The following is an 18,596-nucleotide window of genomic DNA, read 5'->3' as shown; positions in this document are numbered from 1 at the left end:
AATTTATTAAAAAAACAGTGTATAAGATAACTTTTTTTTTTTTTTTTTTTTTTTTTTATTGAAAGATAACTTTATCTTATTAGAGTTTTGGAGGATACTCAATCTCTACCCTAAATTTTAAGGATCGTTTGATTGAGAACAAGTTATCCTGAGATTAATTATTTCAAAATCAGCTACTTTGAGATATTTTGTATATGAGATAACTTATTCTATTACTATGCTATAAATAATTGTAGGATTAACTAATACTTCCAACCAAATGCATAATAAAATAATTTAGCATTTTATCTCAGAACTATTATACCTATATCCCACACCAAACGACCCCTAAATTGCTTATTTAAGTGTAACTTAAATTTAAAGATGTATCTTGAAATTCCACGTCTTTAGATATTCATAAGTCATAAAATTCTGGATATTTTATATTTGACATTGATGTGCCTAATAAGAGAACATGGTATATTTTATCTAGTTAACTTATATAGCTAATAGATAAAAACACGCACAAAAAAGATTTTACAAAATTGAATTAGAAGTGTCCAATTGTAACACTATATTAGGAGTTCAATGTTCAAACGAACAAAATTTAGTTTGAATATCTAAATTTAAATGAAATATCCGGACAAACTTAAGGGGCTAGTTATATATGAAGCCTTCAATAAACTATAAAAATACTTCCTCATTAGTTTTACTCATATTTCTTATTAAAAATAGTTATTTTAATTTACTACTTTAATTTATGAAATTAAATAAATTTATCATATTCTTCTAATAATATCTCGATCATTAAATAATCATACAAATACTCAAAATTATATATCTTTCAATGCATAACTAATATAAACTTAATTTAATAATATAAATTCCTAAAAAAAATTTCGTAAGTAAAATAGATCCACGAAAATATTATAATAAACATAAATTTACATGCGAAGCCCAATTCGTACAGATCCGCCGCCCTAACTCGTCGGAGCAGAGCCGCCACTATTTTCCGTTGTTGGTGTGGCAAAACCCTCACTAGTAAGTCTTCTCCCACTCTCTTCCCGCTCACTTAACAACCCTAATTATACTCTTTGTTCGATCAACTTGAACAAGAAACAATCAAATCCATTAATTTTCAACTGAATTCACTATTGAACTTTTTTTTTTCTTTTACAGTTAGGACTCTGCAAGTGTTCAGAATGGAGGGTAGCAGCAAGAGCAATGCATCGGTTCAGCAGCTGACGGCAGAGGCAGCTGCACAGTTACAGGAAGGCATCGGCATGGTGTTAGCTAGATGGACTGCTTTACAGATGGCTATTGAGAACGAGTGGGGTGGCCGAGGCACTCGTGAAAAATCCAATCAACTCAATATCGACATTTTTTTCGCGTTTTCACAATCCAAAGGTACTTAATTCAAGAATCAAATATGTCCGTTTTGAATCTTGTGGTCTTAAACGCGGCTATAATGAAATTTTGAAATTGAACTATAAATGTAGACATTATTGGGAATATACTGGGCTGTTGTTGTTGTTGTTGCTGTTGAAAAGAAGACATTTTGCTGCTTTTACACAATCTAAAGGTGCTAAAGTTCAAGAATCAAAAGTACCCCTTTTGAATCTTGTGGCCTTGAACGTGGTTAAAATGGAAAATTTTGAAAATTGAAGTATAAAAGAAGACATTTTTTCTGCTTTCAAATGATCCAAAGGTACTAAAGTTCAAGAACTAAAAATACCCTATTGAATTTTATTGTCTTAGACGTGGTTAAAATGGTAATGTAGAAAATTGAAGTACAAAAGAAGACATCTTTTTGAGGAAGTTTAACGGTAATTGAAAAGGATGGAGTAGTATGTAAAGCCATATGCAGGTGCTTGTATATCTTTGTTTCCTTCCTTCTATTGTTTTATTAAAAGTATTTTCTTTTCATTTGTTATTCTTTTGTGGGTTCTGTTTTCTTTTATGCAGAACAAGTATACATGGATGACATAGAAGAAATTCTAGATGAGTTCATGATATCTCTAAATACTGAAGTCAATGATGGCAGCCTTGAAGAGGTACAATGCCAACTCCCTGTCAGTGTAATTTGTATTTTCTTTGTTGGCCTTTTGTCTGTTGGAGTAACTTATAACATTATGAGGGGTGAATTCTTGTAGACGGTGAATTATGTGGAACTGTTTTTTATACTTATAGTTGTTTTCATGAATATTATGAATTCCAGTGTTTGAATGGATATTTCATCTTGTTGTGTAGTTTAATTATAAATTATGTGCAGTCAGAAGTTTGAGCAATAAAAGAGAAGGAATGTACTGGAGTTCTTGTTAATTGTTGTAATCTTTTGAAAAAATAAGATATTTAATGAGAAACTTTGGATTACCGGAGTTTTGCTTTGTAGGCTAGAAGATTGAGGCTCTAATTTCTCTTTCTTTGTCATAAAAAAAGAAGAAAGAAAAGAAAAGAAAAGAAAAGATTGATGCTTTAAGAATGTAAACTTGTCTGTCCCTCTCAAGCAGCTTTCTATGGTTCAATTCCTCATAAGGATCAATTTGTAGATATTGAAGTAATCGTTCAAGCAATCGAAGTTTTAGATGATGCTTTTTGGGTTCTAAGTTCCATTTACAATTGTAGAAACTTGTGGCTGTCAACGATGTATTGGGGCTGAACGTTGCCGTTTTTAGAGTCTTGGTTATGACAAACCGGTGATGTTAGAAATTCCAAGACCTTTTTGTTCCGAATCAATCAATAAATTAGTTACGCCTTTATCTTGGACAAAATTGGGGTCTGCTCTATGAATCATTCATAACTGCTCTGCTCTATTCAGACTGAAATCATCAAATTGTAGCTTGCTTGGAGATTTTTTGTTCAGTGTGATCGATCATGCATTTCTGTAAGGTTGTATAGTCAAACCTGATGTAGGATTCCATAACAAATAATTTTTGTGATCTCTCTCAGGTAGCAGAAAAATTGATGTATATGCATGAAGAGTGTCTGGATGGGAATTTCAATTCAATCAAAATGCTAAGAGAAACAAATGTTGGGAGGAAACCTGCTACTTATGTCAGACAAGTAAGCATCCTTTTTATGCGTTATTCTGTCCGTGATTGGTAGAAAAGTTTCTCTGTTGATGGTCTAACTATTTCGCTGTATCCTATGATTTTTGGTAGGGTTCACATCCTATCATATGCATAACCATAGCAATAAAGAATAACTAGTCTGTTTACTCACTAGCCACGAAATACACCAATTTAGCTCCGTGACAATGTAGTTGTTCTTGGCATGCACCACTTCACCTCAAAGAAATTCCAAATCAAGTCCCACAGCTGGTTGGTAATCTTGCAGTGAATGAGACCTGATTCATATCTGTGCATACAAGTAGCATTGTTAGTGTTACTTCTTGCAACTTCTTAAGTTCCGTACTTCTTCAAGAGGAAATATAAGAGGATTTGTACTATATGTTGGAGAAGTTAAAGTGAAAGTGAATTTTATAAATAATACGGCATGAAGGATGTGCTCTACAAAATCAGCAAAGGAGTAGCAAAAAACAAAAGTCAGCCTCAGGTAGTCCTGTAGTGATTCTAGAACCTGTACCATTATTTCAACCTCATTTACATATTCTAGTCCAGACCAAAAGAAAAAAAAAAATTCAATTAGCCTTTATCTTGTGAATCGAGTTGTGAACATCTTCATAGCATCTTCTATTTCTTTCATTCGTATGGTCCACCATGTGCAAGCGGGTATATGTTCCACTGGAGAAGCTTAACCAGCATCTCAAAAGGTTGTTTGTTGTCCTTGGCATAACCTGTTGCAGCCCAGTTATATTCGAAAAGATATTCCACAATCATGTAGAAACATGATAGTGCAAAAACAAATGGCGATTGCTTTCTGCTTGACTGCCACAGAAAAACGTTTGCTTGTTAGAACAATTCCTCTCTTTTGTAGATTTTCATGTGTAAGAAAAGCTTATTGTGCACTATCCATGTGAAACATGCAACCTTGATGGACGCTTTGGACCTTCAAATGTGTTTTTATGGCCAAGGCTTTGCTAAATTATCCACCTTTATAAGATACTTGTAGCAAGAACTCACAGAGAACATTGTTTTGCTGTTGGGTTTCCATGTAATGATCCTCTATATCTAACAGCTGCAGAATCATGCTCACAAGATTGATAATTTCAGAGTCCTCGTTACCTCCCAATAAAATCTCCTATGAATTCTAAGTCAAGCTGGTGAGTAAGTGTTGTTTACTGTTAAAGAAAATAAATCAGGTAATAAATCCATCAAAGGTGCCATGACCAGCCAAATTATCCATCCTAGAAGCAATTATTCTGCCATTACCAACTTTAAATCCAATTTCCAACTTAAAGCAAGGCCAAAGTTATCTGATGCCCTTCCGAGCAGAAATGTAGCAAGGTGTCCTAACATCTCTGGAACACCAGTATCCTTCAACACCATACTTGTTTTTAATGAACACACCCGCATCATGCTAAGCCTCGATAGCCACTTTATTAACAAGCCTTAGTGGACAGAGTTAACCCCCGGTACCTGAGCTGGTGGTGGTGGGTAGCAGTATCTGCCAGAAAGTCATCCTTCTTTCGACTCACTCATATCTAGCATATGAATCTGTAGTAAATTCTGAAATATCGTTAGATTTGTTCCGGATGCACAGTAATTTTCCTACCTATATAATGGTTGTATGCTATTATTCTATTGACATTACGCCTTTCTCACCTGGGATGGGGGGATTATTGTAATACATCCATTGCTGTTTATTAGTCGGGAGTTTTTCCAAAATGACATTGTTCCTGATTTTTCTTTTTAGCCCCAAAAGTGATGCTTGAGGAGGAGTTCTATGAATTGTCTTGAACTTTCTCCATCTGTCTCTTATATTATTTTTAGAAGCCCTAAAATAAATTCCCATCTCAGTATGATTCTGATGATATCTTGACCAGTATCATTCTCCAATGGAAGTGCCTTATAATGTGACTATTGCTCTCTTGAATATTGCCCCCCCTGTAATGCATCTTTCTTCCTAATATTTGCCTTTGAAAGTCTCTATAAAGAAATTATGATATTTTCGTTGATTAAAGCGAACAATGATTAATTTAATTGGTTACTGTCAACTTTCCAGGATGCTAGTGATGACGATGACAGTAGTAATGAGGGCGATGACAGAGACGAGAACTTGCCGAACAATTCATCTGATATGGCAATTGATTCTATGGAAACTCAGTCAAGTTTGGGCCAGGATATGATGGTTGAACCGGCGATAAAGAAGCCAGCTGAAGTGGACGATGATGGGTGGACGACAGTTGCTACGAGGCGTAACAAAGGTAGAAGGAATTGAAGCACTAGGCTACAGGCCCATGGGGTAAAAAGAAAGGAACTAAATCCGACTGCAGTCATCTTCAAAAGTTTTGCTCCCTTACCTTAAAAGTAGAGGAATCTTGGAATATTAGTGAATAGTATCCTCATAGTCGTTATTATGGTGATTGTAGTTTGGCTTTGCTTCCTTGTTCATCGAGATGAATTCTCTAACAATTACCTTCAAAGACATTACTATTTGCTAGTGTAACAATTGCATTTTTGTAGTTGAGTGTTAATGGGGCTTCATTGATGTTGCTTTAATGCCATTGGTATTCCAACTGTTTAATGACCCAAAGAACAGAAAAATTCGCCTTCAAGGCAACCAGGTCGTTTGACCTTCATACTTAGAGTTATTAATTCTCCTTTATTCTTAACTTTTTAATTTATAGTTAGTGTTGGTCAGACAAAAGCCTCTCTCCTCTTTCTTAGTTGCTAAGTTCAGACATCAGTTGCATCGACCCTCGAAACTTTTTTAACATATCATCTTAGCACTTAAAAATTCCTCGTCATGATTTGAAACAGTGAGATTAAGAACGTTCGCAACTCAAAACTCTGCTTGCTTCTTCAGGTCACATGTTTAATTTCGTGAATCAATAGCCTCATCTAAGCGCTTAAATCATTAGAAAAGAATGATTTGATTTGATTCGTTTATTCATGTTTGGAACTATGTCTTTCTTTGATTGTGACTATGATAAGGTGTTAAGACTGAACTCAGTATGGGTTATCCTGACGTTGCGTGTTTCCATCACACCTTGTGGCTTTCGCTGTAGTGCCTGATGGATTTAGCTTCAGTTCAAACTTCCCAAGTGTTCTTGGTAAAGGCATAGTAATACTTGAATTTCATGTACTAGGATCGGATTAGGTGTAAATCGTCACCATGTGTTTGTTTGAAAATTCATGTGCTAATGGAACCTTTCGACACCATTATGAAGTTTCTCTAATGCTCCCTCAACATATCGATGAACTTTTTTGTTCAACATCTTAAGACTGGTTTTGACAGTTGAGTATGATATTTTTGGCGGTTTTTAGGACCCCACACATCAAAGAAGATGTCGGTGACTGGCTGCAGGGGTGGTTGCTATAAATGGTGGCTATGGTAGTCATAGTGAAGGCGGTTGACAGTAGAGTGCTAGTGGTGTTTTGAAATGGTGGTGGTGGTTGATATAAGAAAAGTCCTACATCTTTCGACCCAAAGGATCGAAGCAGAAACCAGTCACAAGAGCATTAAATCCTAACAATCCCAAATCAGTTGGAGTTGGCTCAAACCAGCCGGGATCGACTATATGAATTCCTCTGTACTCATTCACATTGTAAATACTAAACATATTTTTCTTTTAAGTATAAATTAGAGGATCTCTAAGACAAGATCCTTTAAGTCTCCCTCTTATCCCTATACTAACATAAAAAATAGTCTTCTAGCAAACACCAGACCTAATGAAAGTATAATAATAACTAGTAGTGGTTGGCAGTGGCAGAAGCCAAAGATTGTGGATTTATAGTAACAAGAGCAGCTTCTTCCAAAGCATAGGACTAATCTGCTTAGATTGTCCCTATTTAAATAAAACAAGCACCAGAGGTGAAACCACAATAAAGGAAAAAAGAGGAAAAGCATGAAGTTGGCAAAGATAGACATCTCATAGCAAATCTTAAAGTCCACCTAAATTCTTGTCATAGAGATAAATATTCTGCTGAAGGTCTAAACAGCAAAAGTAAAGATCCCTAAAACTTCTCTATCATACAAAGAAAAGCTAATGCAATGTCTTACTGAAGACAAAACACAAAAAGCACACAACTATAATCTAAAGATTTCTGGCATCCATCACAGCATAGCCAGAAATTAGCTTTAGCTTAAGTTTTCTCCACCAATGGAGAGACTTGGCCAAAAAGTTTGGCACTGATAAAACACCAACGATGTACTGAGTTTAAGACTCGTCATTACAGAACCAGAAATTTAACAAAAAAACATGGAACTGCGAACATTCCTGTGAAGCGGAGGCAATGCAGGCACTTGAAAACTACCAGCTGTTGCAACTCCACCGTGGCTTGAGGACGTCTCTGACAGTTCATCAAACTTGACAAACTGTGCCATTTGTGCTGCTGCCAAGTGAGCATAACATATAGGTGCAACTGCAGAAAAATAAAGTAGTTCATCAGATCAGCGTAGTAGTATTATGTGATGATATGCTATCCTTAACACCTTTAAAGCCACTAAAGAATCATAATTCTAGATTGTTCTTACCAACAGAGATGGCTGTGGTGCTTCTCTGATACCTGCACAGTCCGGTAGAGTAGAAAAGATGAATAAAACCTCTCAACGAATGATTGAACAGGTAGTTACATCCATTCATAAAAGGAGATTGCTTGCTTACACATAGGACAATGAATGGACCAGTTCTTGCATGTCATCTGCAGAGAATCCAATTTCATCATGCAGAACATGGTAGTGTGTAGGTCTTGTTGTTCCCTGAATAGCACAAAGATGACAGAAGCTCATCACTGAAGCAATTAATATGAATTGCAGAGAAGACTCAAAAGAAGGGATTTGTAACTCACAATAGGCCCAGCATGAGCACACATGTAGAAGTCATTGGTCTTTGGATGGCAAACTGCATTGTCAATCACAGTCCCTGACATAGGAAGAGGTATGTCAAGGAACAGAACCAATCAATCAAATTATACTCCAATATCAACACAAGCTCGGTAGCTAAAAGTACAAACCAGGAGGAACATTCTCTGGTGAGTTGGTCTGGAAAAACTTTGTGTGGTGGTTCTTTTGTGCAACGATAACAGTGAACTTTGGAGACCAACTTTCATCCAGATGATTGCAGGCCTAGAGAATACAGTGTATTTGGTGATCAGAAAAAGAAAGATTTCATAGAAAAAGTAAGGCTGCAGTTTCAAACCTCAATAATCTGATTGAGTTCAATGTTTATGACTTGGTTGAACTGGGACTCACTAACTCCATCTCTGTACATCAATGACAACTTGCTAGTTAGCAACGATTAACTTGTAATGTGTAGTAATCAGCTCACTACACTTGTTTTTTCAGAAATTATACCTGAAAATGATGATATGCTCAGGTTTCACATTCTTTGAACTTGTGTAGAAGTCCTTCAATAGTTCCCTGGATACAGCACAAATTTCTTAAGCAACAAAAATTGAGACATTCAATACACTACATAACTCAAAAGAGTATTCTAGTACTATCATTTGTATTCGGCTCAACACAATACATACATATAAACATTTAACCACAGACAACTACAGCAACTACCTGAAAAGGCCCTCATCTTCGTTATCAGATACTTTCTTGTACAGAGAATCTATCATTTCCATCTTTGGTGACTGTGTACGAACAGCAGCTCTATAGCGTGAAATATAGGGCCATTGTCTAGAACTGACAACCTGGTGGTTCGAAGGCCCAAAATCAGTGTCATGTGACCAAGAGAAGTAAGCAGATCATAATTAAAAAGAGCAATAATCTTTAACTACCGCTGCAATGGAGGGAACATCTGCTCGTCCAGGTGAGCCATGGGAGACATCCATCCCAATAATGATAGTTGGTACCTTTGAAATCTGAGGTAGTGTTGGGGAAAGCTCCGTAGCCAAAAAGGAATTCATGCCACCCAGCTGCAAAGAAAAACCGGATATGAAAGTGGCGTTATAATCAACCAGGAGTCACTAATAATTGTTGTAAAAAACTCTCAATTTCAAATCTTGCCTTTGCATTGATTTTCAAGAGCACATTGGTAAGGTACTGATCATTGATTTTTGTTGGAGCAATGCATTGTGTAACAACTCCAAGATCAGCCAAATTCCTTTTCTTCCAGGGGCCTTCAATAGGGAAAATTACCAGAAAATAAAAGACAATTAAAAAGTATTAAATGTAAGATTCTGAAGAAACAAAGACTAGTTGGTTCTAAGGCAACAACCATAAAGGTCAGAGTTCTTTTTCTCTGGTAGAATGCATAGAAGGAACTGAGGTGAGCCTGGAAGTGTTGATTTCAACGTTTCTAACATCTTCTCAACTCTAACAGGAGCAGGGCTGCGCCTATACTGCGGATTCTCCTCAAAAATATGTTCAAATGGTGGATTGATGAACTACATAGGTGATGGAACATGTTAACTATGCAGAAAAATGATTTCACCGAAACGCACATGCACAGAGCACAGATTGGCAATTGCAACCGAGTGTTGGAAAGGTACTTACAATTCCTTTCATTTTCCCACACCTTTGTAGATCCATGCAAAGCTTACGGACATCACAACGGGCAGAAAAGTTCACAGCAGCCCAACGCTCAAGTTTAACCGGTTCAACCAATAGCTGTGTTGCAAGGCTCAAATCAAAGGATGAGCATTGATTTATCATTGGGAGAAAGTTAAAAGGTGTTGAGCAGGATACATACCTTCTGGTTAAAATTCCACCTTCCCTTATTAGGAAACAAATCTTGATGATCTCCTACCCTCAACTGTAGTTCAAGTAATAAGAAATGTTCAGTCTTGTCAGTCATAGTGTACAAACTTGAGTTCTATAAGATACAGTGCAACCTGAGAAACACTTGGTAATTAAAAACGACAAGAGGGCAACAACAGTAGGACATTGGAGCATCGAATATGTCACCTTTGGAGTTGGCAAGACACGACCTTCAACTTGAGTAAACTGAGAACTGATTGAAATTCCAGCAGACCCAAGAAGTGGGTCAGCTTTATACTTGCTGGCATGTAGAGCCTGCAAGTTTACGTGATAGTGAAATGCACAGCCTGAATGAAATGCGTACAAGCTACAATTGATTCAAGAGCTTACCTCGGTCAAAGTTTTCATCCTTTCTTGGGGCTTTTGTCGGGATTGTTCTACTAGGGAAGCCCTTTGTAGATTGGACAGCGCCTTGGTGTAGCGCTGCAGAGACACCAGAGTGCAAAGCTGGCAAGACAGAAGGAAAAACTGTGAGGTCACAACCTTAAAAGTTTGCATATATTAGTTGTTAATTCTGTAGTACCTCAAGAGGAATGAAGGTTGGACGTTTAGGTTTCCCCACGTTGATGCAAGGAAAATCTCCAGAATACTGTAAAGGAATACGCCGATGAATAGTGAAATACTCATAAACAGTCAGCTCAACCTCGTGCACTCCCCCATCCCCATTTTTCTGCCTCAACATGAAACTGAAACACAAAACAGCTAGAGATTGAATATGTGCTCGATAGCAAGTCAGTCCAGAAAATGGGAAAAAGAAAAATGGAACCATAATGAACAAACTGACGTCTGCTCTTTGCAAGGCATATCAGTGAGGCCGGTGATTTTGTGTTCCATATTTGAGGGGTTGGCCTTAATCCTCAGATTCTTCAGCATCCTCTTTGCCTGGACAGAGGACCAAATATGAAAACTAAAAAGTTACTGTTGCAATGAAAAGAGAAAGAGTAGCAGTTACCTTGGCCCAATCAATCTGGTAAGGATCTTTCGTGTTTTGATTCGCAAGAAGGAAATCTATCACCGGGCCTGGCTGCACAATCATTGTGGTCGACACATCTGCAAATTCAAAACCATAAGATAATGATATGTGGGTGAGAAAATGTACTGATTTTCTAGATAACAATTTACCCATGTTCAATGAAAGGCCTCCCTGTGTGGCCCTGAAGCTTGAATGGAAACCTCGGCATCCTAAAACTCCTCCACCAAGATTAACAAAGTTTCTAGGCTCATTATGGAAAAAAGATTGACGCACAATAAGGCAGCCCCTGTAACAAAAAAAACATGAGTTTTAGAAAACCAAATAAGTTATCAAAGCAGAAAAGAAAGCAATCACATACCGTTTGGCAGCATGCTGCCTCAGAACTATGTCAAGCACTCTCACTGCCTCTTGATACTGTTCAGAATCTTGTCCCCGCAATGCATTTGCAATAGCTTGCATAGGTATTTTGGCAGCATACTTAATCACCACTTTATATGCCTTCGACCATGGCTGTTTCTTTGATCTTTTCCTATCACCATCACCCGGGCTCCCTCCAGGGCTGCCTCGAGCAGTTCTGTACATAAAGCAAAACTTTAGTTGATAAATACAATTGGGCTATATTAAAACCAAAGCATTTAATAGAAATGCAAAAAGAAGTTCAACACTACTTCACCTAGATGAAGAGGAGTCCTCCAGGACAACATCAAACTCAAACTTGTTCCCAGGCAATGCACCAATAGTAAACAAGCTCTTCTCCCCGTCATAGGCAAAATCTTTGCCAGCTAGCTCCACTGCATACGTTTGATGGACCTGCTCAAGAATTCTCCTTCCAATGCCTTTTAATTCCACAGGAGTTCCATCTTCATAACTTAGAGCAACCTGAGGCAATACTCATCATTATTGTCTAATGTCTAGTACAGTTTGAACTTTATTCAAGAAAAACACATAACATTGCACCTAGTAATTTAGCTCAATAAAATTGAATGTAATATAAATAGATGAAAGCTTACACTATAGTGGAAGAAGTGCCCATCAGCATTGGTCATCCCTACATTAAAATGGTTGGTAAGTAGGCGAATTTTCTGGCCTTTCATTCCAGTTCCTGGTCGAGCCATAAGATCACGGTTTGGTTTTGATCCTGTAGCTTCACCTTTTGTAGACGACATTCTAATAACTAAAGATCAAAGGAAATAAATTCAATTCATTAATTTATTCAGAGAAGTTAAAAGGAACAGTAATGGAATTGCAAATGCCATTAGATTTGATACAGTATCATCATTGATCAGCAATGGCGGAGCCACAGCCAACGAAGGGTGGTCAGATGAACACCCTTCGTTGGAAAATTTTTTCGAGTATATAGGTTAAATATAGATATTCATGGTTATATACCCTTGACAAGCTAGAAAAGCATAGTCCAATGGTCAAGAGTGTGTATTTCCGCATCAACAACTCGGGTTCGAACCTTGGCAGGTTTAGCAGTGCTTTATTTTCTTTGTTTTTTAAACAGTTTTTGCCCAAGGAAAAATATGAACACCCTTAACCAAAAGTCTCGCTCCGCCACTGTTGATCAGGTGGGAAAAAACTTAGATGTAATTGTCTACATTATACATCCTGTCAGTTTGTCAAGTCTGGTTTTAGATTTGAGGAGATGAAGAGACAAAGCTCAGCATACAAGCATACACAGACACATAGAGGCACATAACATAGACCAAAGTAATGCCCCTGCATTGATTCCACTTAGCCAATTGAAAGATGAAAGTTACTAATCAGAGTGACTTAAGCTGAAATGAAATGGGAATAGAAGGACATTCAAACATAAAATAACAAACTATTACCTACCAATAACCATCTATATGGTTGATCATTAGCATACAAATATACATTGGCTAAAGAGTGCCACATAACCAACATATTTTGAAAACCATACTACAAATATTTTTCCTAGTTTTATCTTATGTCTGCATGTATAATTCACATCAATGCATGATAATACCTAGTAAAGGATCAAGGCACTCATGACAACATCCCAAAGAAAAACTTCCAAAAAGGGAAAAATGCTAAAAGAAAGAGGCAAAAAAGATTTAAGACAATGGGAAAAAGGAAGAGAAATTAGTAGCATATTAATGGTACTTTGAACAATTACTAGTTGTCAATAGCTCTCAGGAAACAACCTGCAACAAATCTTAAGCTACAACAGTAAAATCTCTATAGAACATGCTACAAATGGTTCTCTATTATATGTAGCTCAGATTCTTTCACATATCGAAACACAAAATGACATGATTATATATACATTTAGAATAATAAAAATGCACCCTTTCGAACAACATAAGCTTTTAGACGAAGTAGGCACATACTTTAACACAGTATTACAGCCAACATGTGGTAAGTCCAGCCTTCTATACAAAATTTTGAGAACCTCAAAACATTAATTTTATTGGTACAATAAAAACACAAGAAAAATAAAGGTAACACAATATGGGGTAACTGAAAGATTCACATGGCATATTAACCAATATTCAATCTTCAGGAGATTTGGTTTTGCAGCCCTTTACAAATATGTTCTTAGTTCTATATACTTTTCACATACAAAAAAAAACAGGATTCCTACTTGTAAAGTAAAAAATAAAAACAAGTCCACGTCTCAAGGAGAGAAATAGAGAGGGATAGGATATACCTTAGTGAACCTTCTTTTTCACCTTGTAAAAGTAGATTGGACAGCTAAGAAAAATGAATTAGTATATTCAAATTTTCTTTGCTTTTGTGGGTAAAGATAAAACTATATCACCATTCCATTTTCATGCAAAAAGAACTAGAGGACAAATATATCCTTTTTTTAACAAATCTTTTTTCATGATTAGTAAATGCACCTTCAATTTACATATGAATAATATATTTATCAATTGGTACAAAGAAAACAAATTAGGATGTATAGCTTTTCAGAAAAAAAAATTTCAATCTTTATTGCAAGAGTTGCAGTACTAGACCAAAATGAGCTCAAAATTTCCATTTTTGGCAAACAGACCTCAGCGGACCAAGAGGTTGACCAAACAGATACTCCATTAATGAAGAGCTTAAGATACACACAACACAACATGCAGATAGCAGAGACACATCATATGAATCAAAGCAAGAAAAAAACAAATATTCTTTCCCCTTACAAATACTGTGCTATATGCATATATGACTCTAACATATGAAAACCAAGAAACACATTCAGAGAGCAAACAAAACTCACCATATACAGCTAATTAAATCCGCCTTAAACAGTACACACACACACATATATAGGAGAGAGGATAAGTATGAGGATACCTCAGTTTTTCAAACTTCAACCTCAGAGAGTGAAGCAGACCTAAGAATCCCTGCAAAAAGTTTTCTTTTCTTTGTAAGTAATGGTAGTACAATATTCTTGTCTTTACTTATCATATGCAAAATGTTAAAACAAATAATCTCTCTTATAGGGATAAGCAGAAGACTAATTACTATAAAAGGTGGTGACTTTACTACTAACAATAAATAATGCAGTAGTAATTAGCAGAACTAAGGGAATCAAAAGACTGATAACAGCTGCTTTGAAATTAAAGCATATTTTCCGTTTCTGGCTAACTTAGTAAGCACTAACACTGGCTCTTTTTCAAAACCCTTTAACCAAAAACGGAAAACGAAACGATTTCCAATGTAAAAGAGAATCAACATTGGAAGACCAAGCAGCAAGAAAATATCAAAAACCCACTATTACTCCTATTTTCAAAACCCAGAAAAATATATACAGTGATATCTTATATCTTTACATGCTCATTAAAAAAAAATCTTTTCAAAACCCTATGTTGTGTACAAAAGCAAGAAGATCTGTATCAAGAACAGCACCATATTGTATAGTATACACAAGAAAGAAAATCTGTATCAAGAACAGCACCATATTTTATAGTATACACAAGAAAGCAAAATATTTTACACAACAGCAAAAAGAATCTATCAAGGACAGCACAACATATATAGCAAACAAAAGCAAAAAAATCCGACATGAACAGCATAACAATGTAGTATATAAACAAAATACAAGAAAAATCTACCAAGAACAGCAAAACATTGTAGTATATTAAACTAAAAACAAGAAAATCTACCAAGAAACACAGACATCTCAACCCACGTACCCATGAAAACCCCATACTTGTAAACAAGGCAAGAAAACACACCAAAACACAGACACAAATAAAGAGACACAGAGAAGAGCAAACAACAACCTTAGAGAAACAAACTCTCACAAGGACAAAACAAAACAAAGAAAAAAAAAACAGACGTTGTTGCTTACTACAAAAGGTATATAAGGTATATTATGTGTATGTATATTCTAGTGGGGTGGGTTAAGGGGGTGGGGTAGTAGGGTAGTAGGGGTAGTAACAGGTAATCTGCCTCTGCCTCTGCCTCTGCTGCTGCTGGAGCTGGTAGTAGTACTGGAAAAAAGACGTACGGATGATGCGCCCCACCTTTCCTGTGTCCTTTTTCATACATGCTTCTTTTCTTGCAAGTCTCCTATTTTCCCTCCTCATTCATATACTCCTATTATATTATACTAATAATTTTTTTTTTTTTTATATATAATAGTGGTGTGCGTTGTGCGGGTGTTTATTCGAAACAATATTTTTATCTCACAAAAACTAGATGTGAGATGTATGTATGTATGGATTTTATTTTTTGAAACTTTACTCGTAAAATTACTCTATTTATCGAAACATACGTAAGTTGTGAATCTTGAAAGATAGAGACACTTTCGTTGTTTATGGTTGTGGAAGGTCAATTTATTTTCTTTTTTGGTTTGATTTGTACTAACATAATTAAAATTTTCAAGTTTAGCGGTTGAATGGCTAAGAAGAAAAAGCTTATTGTTATACAATTGGATAATGTATCTTTAACCAAAAAAAAAAAAAAAAATCATTAAAAGAAAGAGATAATTGACCAAAATCATATAAAGAATATTATCAAAAGTTTATATGTTTAATAATTGAGAATAAATTTATTTAAAACTAAAATTTCCATCAATGAGCTATGTACATGCCACCTTCCATAGCGAGGAGTACATATAAATATGCACTAAATATTTACGCTAAATCAAACAAGTTTGAATAAAAGCATGGTTGCATGCACACCATTAAATAATGGTTAAGGATAAATATATGTATTACTAATTTGGTGTAAATATAGAATGTGAAAATTTATATTCGAAAGAGGTTCCGAATACTTTCGAATACAAAATACTTTTGACCCCTTAAAAATTTGGTCAAATGGGATATATAATTTCTATGGGGTTTCTTCTTGACATAAAATAATGTTTGAAAGGACACCTAAGTTTTAAGCAAATAGGGAGACAAAAAAATATCACATTATGAGTAAACTACTTAAAATAAGATTAGTTAAAGAGTTGGAAGCAGTTGCTTATTATGGAAAAGATAGGTTGGTGAGAAAGTATGGCCCTTAATAGAATGTGATATTAAATAGCTCAAAATCACATGAACTAATATAATTAAGGAACACTTGGAATCTATTAAGCCCATCCAATATCTCAATAGATTATACAACTAATCCTTGAGAATGTTTTTAATCTTACTTCCAATCTTGGGAACTTATTGGATTTTTTTATTTTTATTTTTGGAGAAAAATAATATTTTTGATCCCTTAATTATATGTAAATTATGATTTTGATTCTTGTGATATTTGATTAAGCATATTCAATTTTTAATGAATTGAAATGTATTTTTGGTCCCTTATGTAAGAAGTATGTAATATTTCGCTAAATATGTAGTAACAGTACAAACTAAATATGACATATAGGTAATTAATAAGTAATAGAGGTAAATTGGTGAATATAAAAATTAAAAGCAAAAGAATCAAAGACACATGCTTTAAGTAATTAAATGTCAAATGTGATTAGTTACATATTACAAGAACTAAAAAAAAAGAATTTACTAATAGTTAGATGTGATATATTCCGCCCTTAATCAAAGGTCGAGGGTTCAATCTTAGGTACAGAAAAAACTCTATTGAGAGTGCTGCCACCTTCATGTTGCCCTGCAACACGCGATTCAAATTAATCGGAGCTTCAATGCAGGCACCGAACACCAAATGAGAAACAAGAAAAAGATAATATTTAAAAAATTTAAGGTGTATATGTTGTATGATAGTTTGTTAGTGTTAGATGAGTTGATAAATTATTAAATTTCATATTGTTACTGTACAAATGTTTCAGGGACTTTATAATGAATGGATGAGTAAATCAAATACAAGGGGAATTGAAGGAAGATTTAAATTTTCTAGAACAATAACTAAAGTCATTGAAAGCAAAAATAATACTATTTTTTTATTTTTATCAAAAAAAAATTCTATTTGTATTTTAAATTATATTTTTCAAGAAAAAGCTGCTTTTTAAAATCTAAAATTACTTCTTTATTGGTTGGGTAGCAGTGGTACTAAAACTGACTCATATTTTACCTTCTTATCTAATTTGACACACTTTATATATGAATTGAATTTTATTTTCACATATTAAAGACCTATTTTGTATATAGTCGTTTGGTATGCAAGATACGATGGGATATCTAATAATTAAGTTTCAATTAGATTTATATTGTGTTCGATTGACGGTATAAATTTATCCTCGATAAATTTATACCGTCAATCCAATAGTTCCCTCTTATACACTTTTATACACATATAGAGATAATGTACCTACCTATTTTGTATATAATCATGTGGTATACGATATAAGGTGAGATATCTCGTAATCAAGCTTCAGATTAGATTAGATTTATATTGTGTTTGGTTGACGGTATAAATTTGTCCTAGGATAAATCGATACCGTCAATTAAATAGTTACCTTTTAAACACCTTTATACACCTATCTATAATGTACCTACCTATCTATTATGTAATCATTTAATACGCCGGATAAGGTGTGATATCTCATAATTATGCTTCAGATTAGATTCAATTTATATTGTTTTAGATTGATTGTATAAGTTTGTCCCAGGATAAATCGCTACCGCCAATCAAATAGTTACCTTTTAAACACTTTTATACACCTACTTACATAATGTACCTACCTTTATCATATGTAATCGTTTAGTACGCAAGATAAAAGTGGGATATCTCGTAATTAAATTTATATTGTGCTTGGTTGATAGTTTTAATTTCTCCCGCTAAAAAATTATACCGCCAATCAAATAATCCTAGATATCCCATCTTATTCCATTGAACTTGAGATTATTTTATCTCACACCTCTCAGGTGGGATAAATTAGCCAAGACTATAATCCTCTCACTATTTAATCCGCGTACCAATGTATAAAAATCTGAAGATTAATTTCTTCTATGATTTTCAGTTGCAATTTTTATTAAAAGTCAGTCCAAATCTCCATTAAACAACAACCACTTCAAATTTTCTTGCAGAATCATATTTGAAATTTAGATCCATCTATTTAATCTTGTTCAACAATGGTTAATCACCTTTAAAATCCAATTTTCACCACCCCAAATGAATTTTATTTGTTGAATTAATGTTCGAGTCACAATTACTGATATATAGATTGAGTTGGATACTTGAGATTCGGAGTTAGATTTTAAATTTTTTGGCTACAACTTTGCAAAATTATATATGGACCATCTGAATTGATATATGTATATATGTGGACTATACATATATGTAATTCTTTACAAAAATAATATTCCCACTGCCCCCTGTAACATCAAAATCTTTGATTTGTTCTCTCTTCTCTTGGATTTTTTTTAAAGATGAAAACAAATCTATTATTTAA

General features: G+C 34.8%; 2 protein-coding genes across 4 annotated transcripts; one reads left to right on the top strand and one right to left on the bottom strand.

Moving 5' to 3' along the window:
• Positions 1-588: 588 nt before the first annotated feature.
• LOC107839374 (pre-rRNA-processing protein TSR2 homolog) lies at positions 589-5,680 on the top strand. The gene is made up of 5 exons (XM_016682829.2): positions 589-1,020; positions 1,159-1,386; positions 1,945-2,033; positions 2,929-3,042; positions 5,104-5,680. Exons 2-5 carry the CDS (start codon positions 1,182-1,184, stop codon positions 5,317-5,319), a joined length of 624 nt encoding a protein of 207 aa, XP_016538315.2. The 5' UTR covers positions 589-1,020; positions 1,159-1,181; the 3' UTR covers positions 5,320-5,680.
• Positions 5,681-6,971: 1,291 nt separating this feature from the next.
• On the bottom strand, positions 6,972-15,301 carry LOC107839373 (protein argonaute 4A). Of its 3 annotated transcripts, none has more exons than XM_016682827.2 (24): positions 15,192-15,301; positions 14,102-14,151; positions 11,797-11,960; positions 11,460-11,665; positions 11,145-11,360; positions 10,936-11,072; positions 10,766-10,863; positions 10,598-10,695; positions 10,337-10,499; positions 10,144-10,260; positions 9,961-10,068; positions 9,746-9,808; positions 9,550-9,663; positions 9,272-9,440; positions 9,061-9,173; positions 8,832-8,969; positions 8,614-8,744; positions 8,398-8,463; positions 8,243-8,306; positions 8,058-8,169; positions 7,893-7,966; positions 7,709-7,803; positions 7,579-7,610; positions 6,972-7,466 (listed from the first exon to the last, which is right to left on the bottom strand). In XM_016682827.2, the coding sequence occupies exons 3-24, from the start codon at positions 11,950-11,952 to the stop codon at positions 7,291-7,293; spliced, it is 2,646 nt and encodes an 881-aa protein (XP_016538313.1). In that variant the 5' UTR covers positions 11,953-11,960; positions 14,102-14,151; positions 15,192-15,301; the 3' UTR covers positions 6,972-7,290. The 3 variants fall into 3 exon arrangements, with proteins under 3 accessions (XP_016538313.1, XP_016538312.1, XP_047250505.1); XM_016682826.2 differs by lacking the exon at positions 15,192-15,301 and adding an exon at positions 15,034-15,138; XM_047394549.1 differs by lacking the exon at positions 15,192-15,301 and having other exon boundaries at positions 14,102-14,988.
• Positions 15,302-18,596: the final 3,295 nt, after the last annotated feature.

The sequence above is a fragment of the Capsicum annuum genome, chromosome 8 (genome assembly GCF_002878395.1).
Source record: "Capsicum annuum cultivar UCD-10X-F1 chromosome 8, UCD10Xv1.1, whole genome shotgun sequence".
Lineage (NCBI taxonomy): Eukaryota > Viridiplantae > Streptophyta > Magnoliopsida > Solanales > Solanaceae > Capsicum > Capsicum annuum.
The sequence above is the reverse complement of the archived record's forward strand: the minus strand, read 5'-3'. Positions and strand labels throughout refer to the sequence as shown.

What these genes read in the sequence shown, in the direction of transcription:
- LOC107839373 (XM_016682827.2), bottom strand. Translation starts at nt 11,952, where the DNA reads ATGTCGTCTACAAAAGGTGAAGCTACAGGATCAAAACCAAACCGTGAT. An exon ending in GTGTCTTGCCAACTCCAAAG is followed by an intron (nt 9,809 to 9,960) that starts GTGACATATTCG and finishes CTTGAACTACAG; the next exon opens with TTGAGGGTAGGAGATCATCA. An exon ending in GTCCATTCATTGTCCTATGT is followed by an intron (nt 7,611 to 7,708) that starts GTAAGCAAGCAA and finishes CGGACTGTGCAG; the next exon opens with GTATCAGAGAAGCACCACAG.
- LOC107839374 (XM_016682829.2), top strand. Translation starts at nt 1,182, where the DNA reads ATGGAGGGTAGCAGCAAGAGCAATGCATCGGTTCAGCAGCTGACGGCA. An exon ending in CGCGTTTTCACAATCCAAAG is followed by an intron (nt 1,387 to 1,944) that starts GTACTTAATTCA and finishes TCTTTTATGCAG; the next exon opens with AACAAGTATACATGGATGAC. An exon ending in CTGCTACTTATGTCAGACAA is followed by an intron (nt 3,043 to 5,103) that starts GTAAGCATCCTT and finishes TCAACTTTCCAG; the next exon opens with GATGCTAGTGATGACGATGA.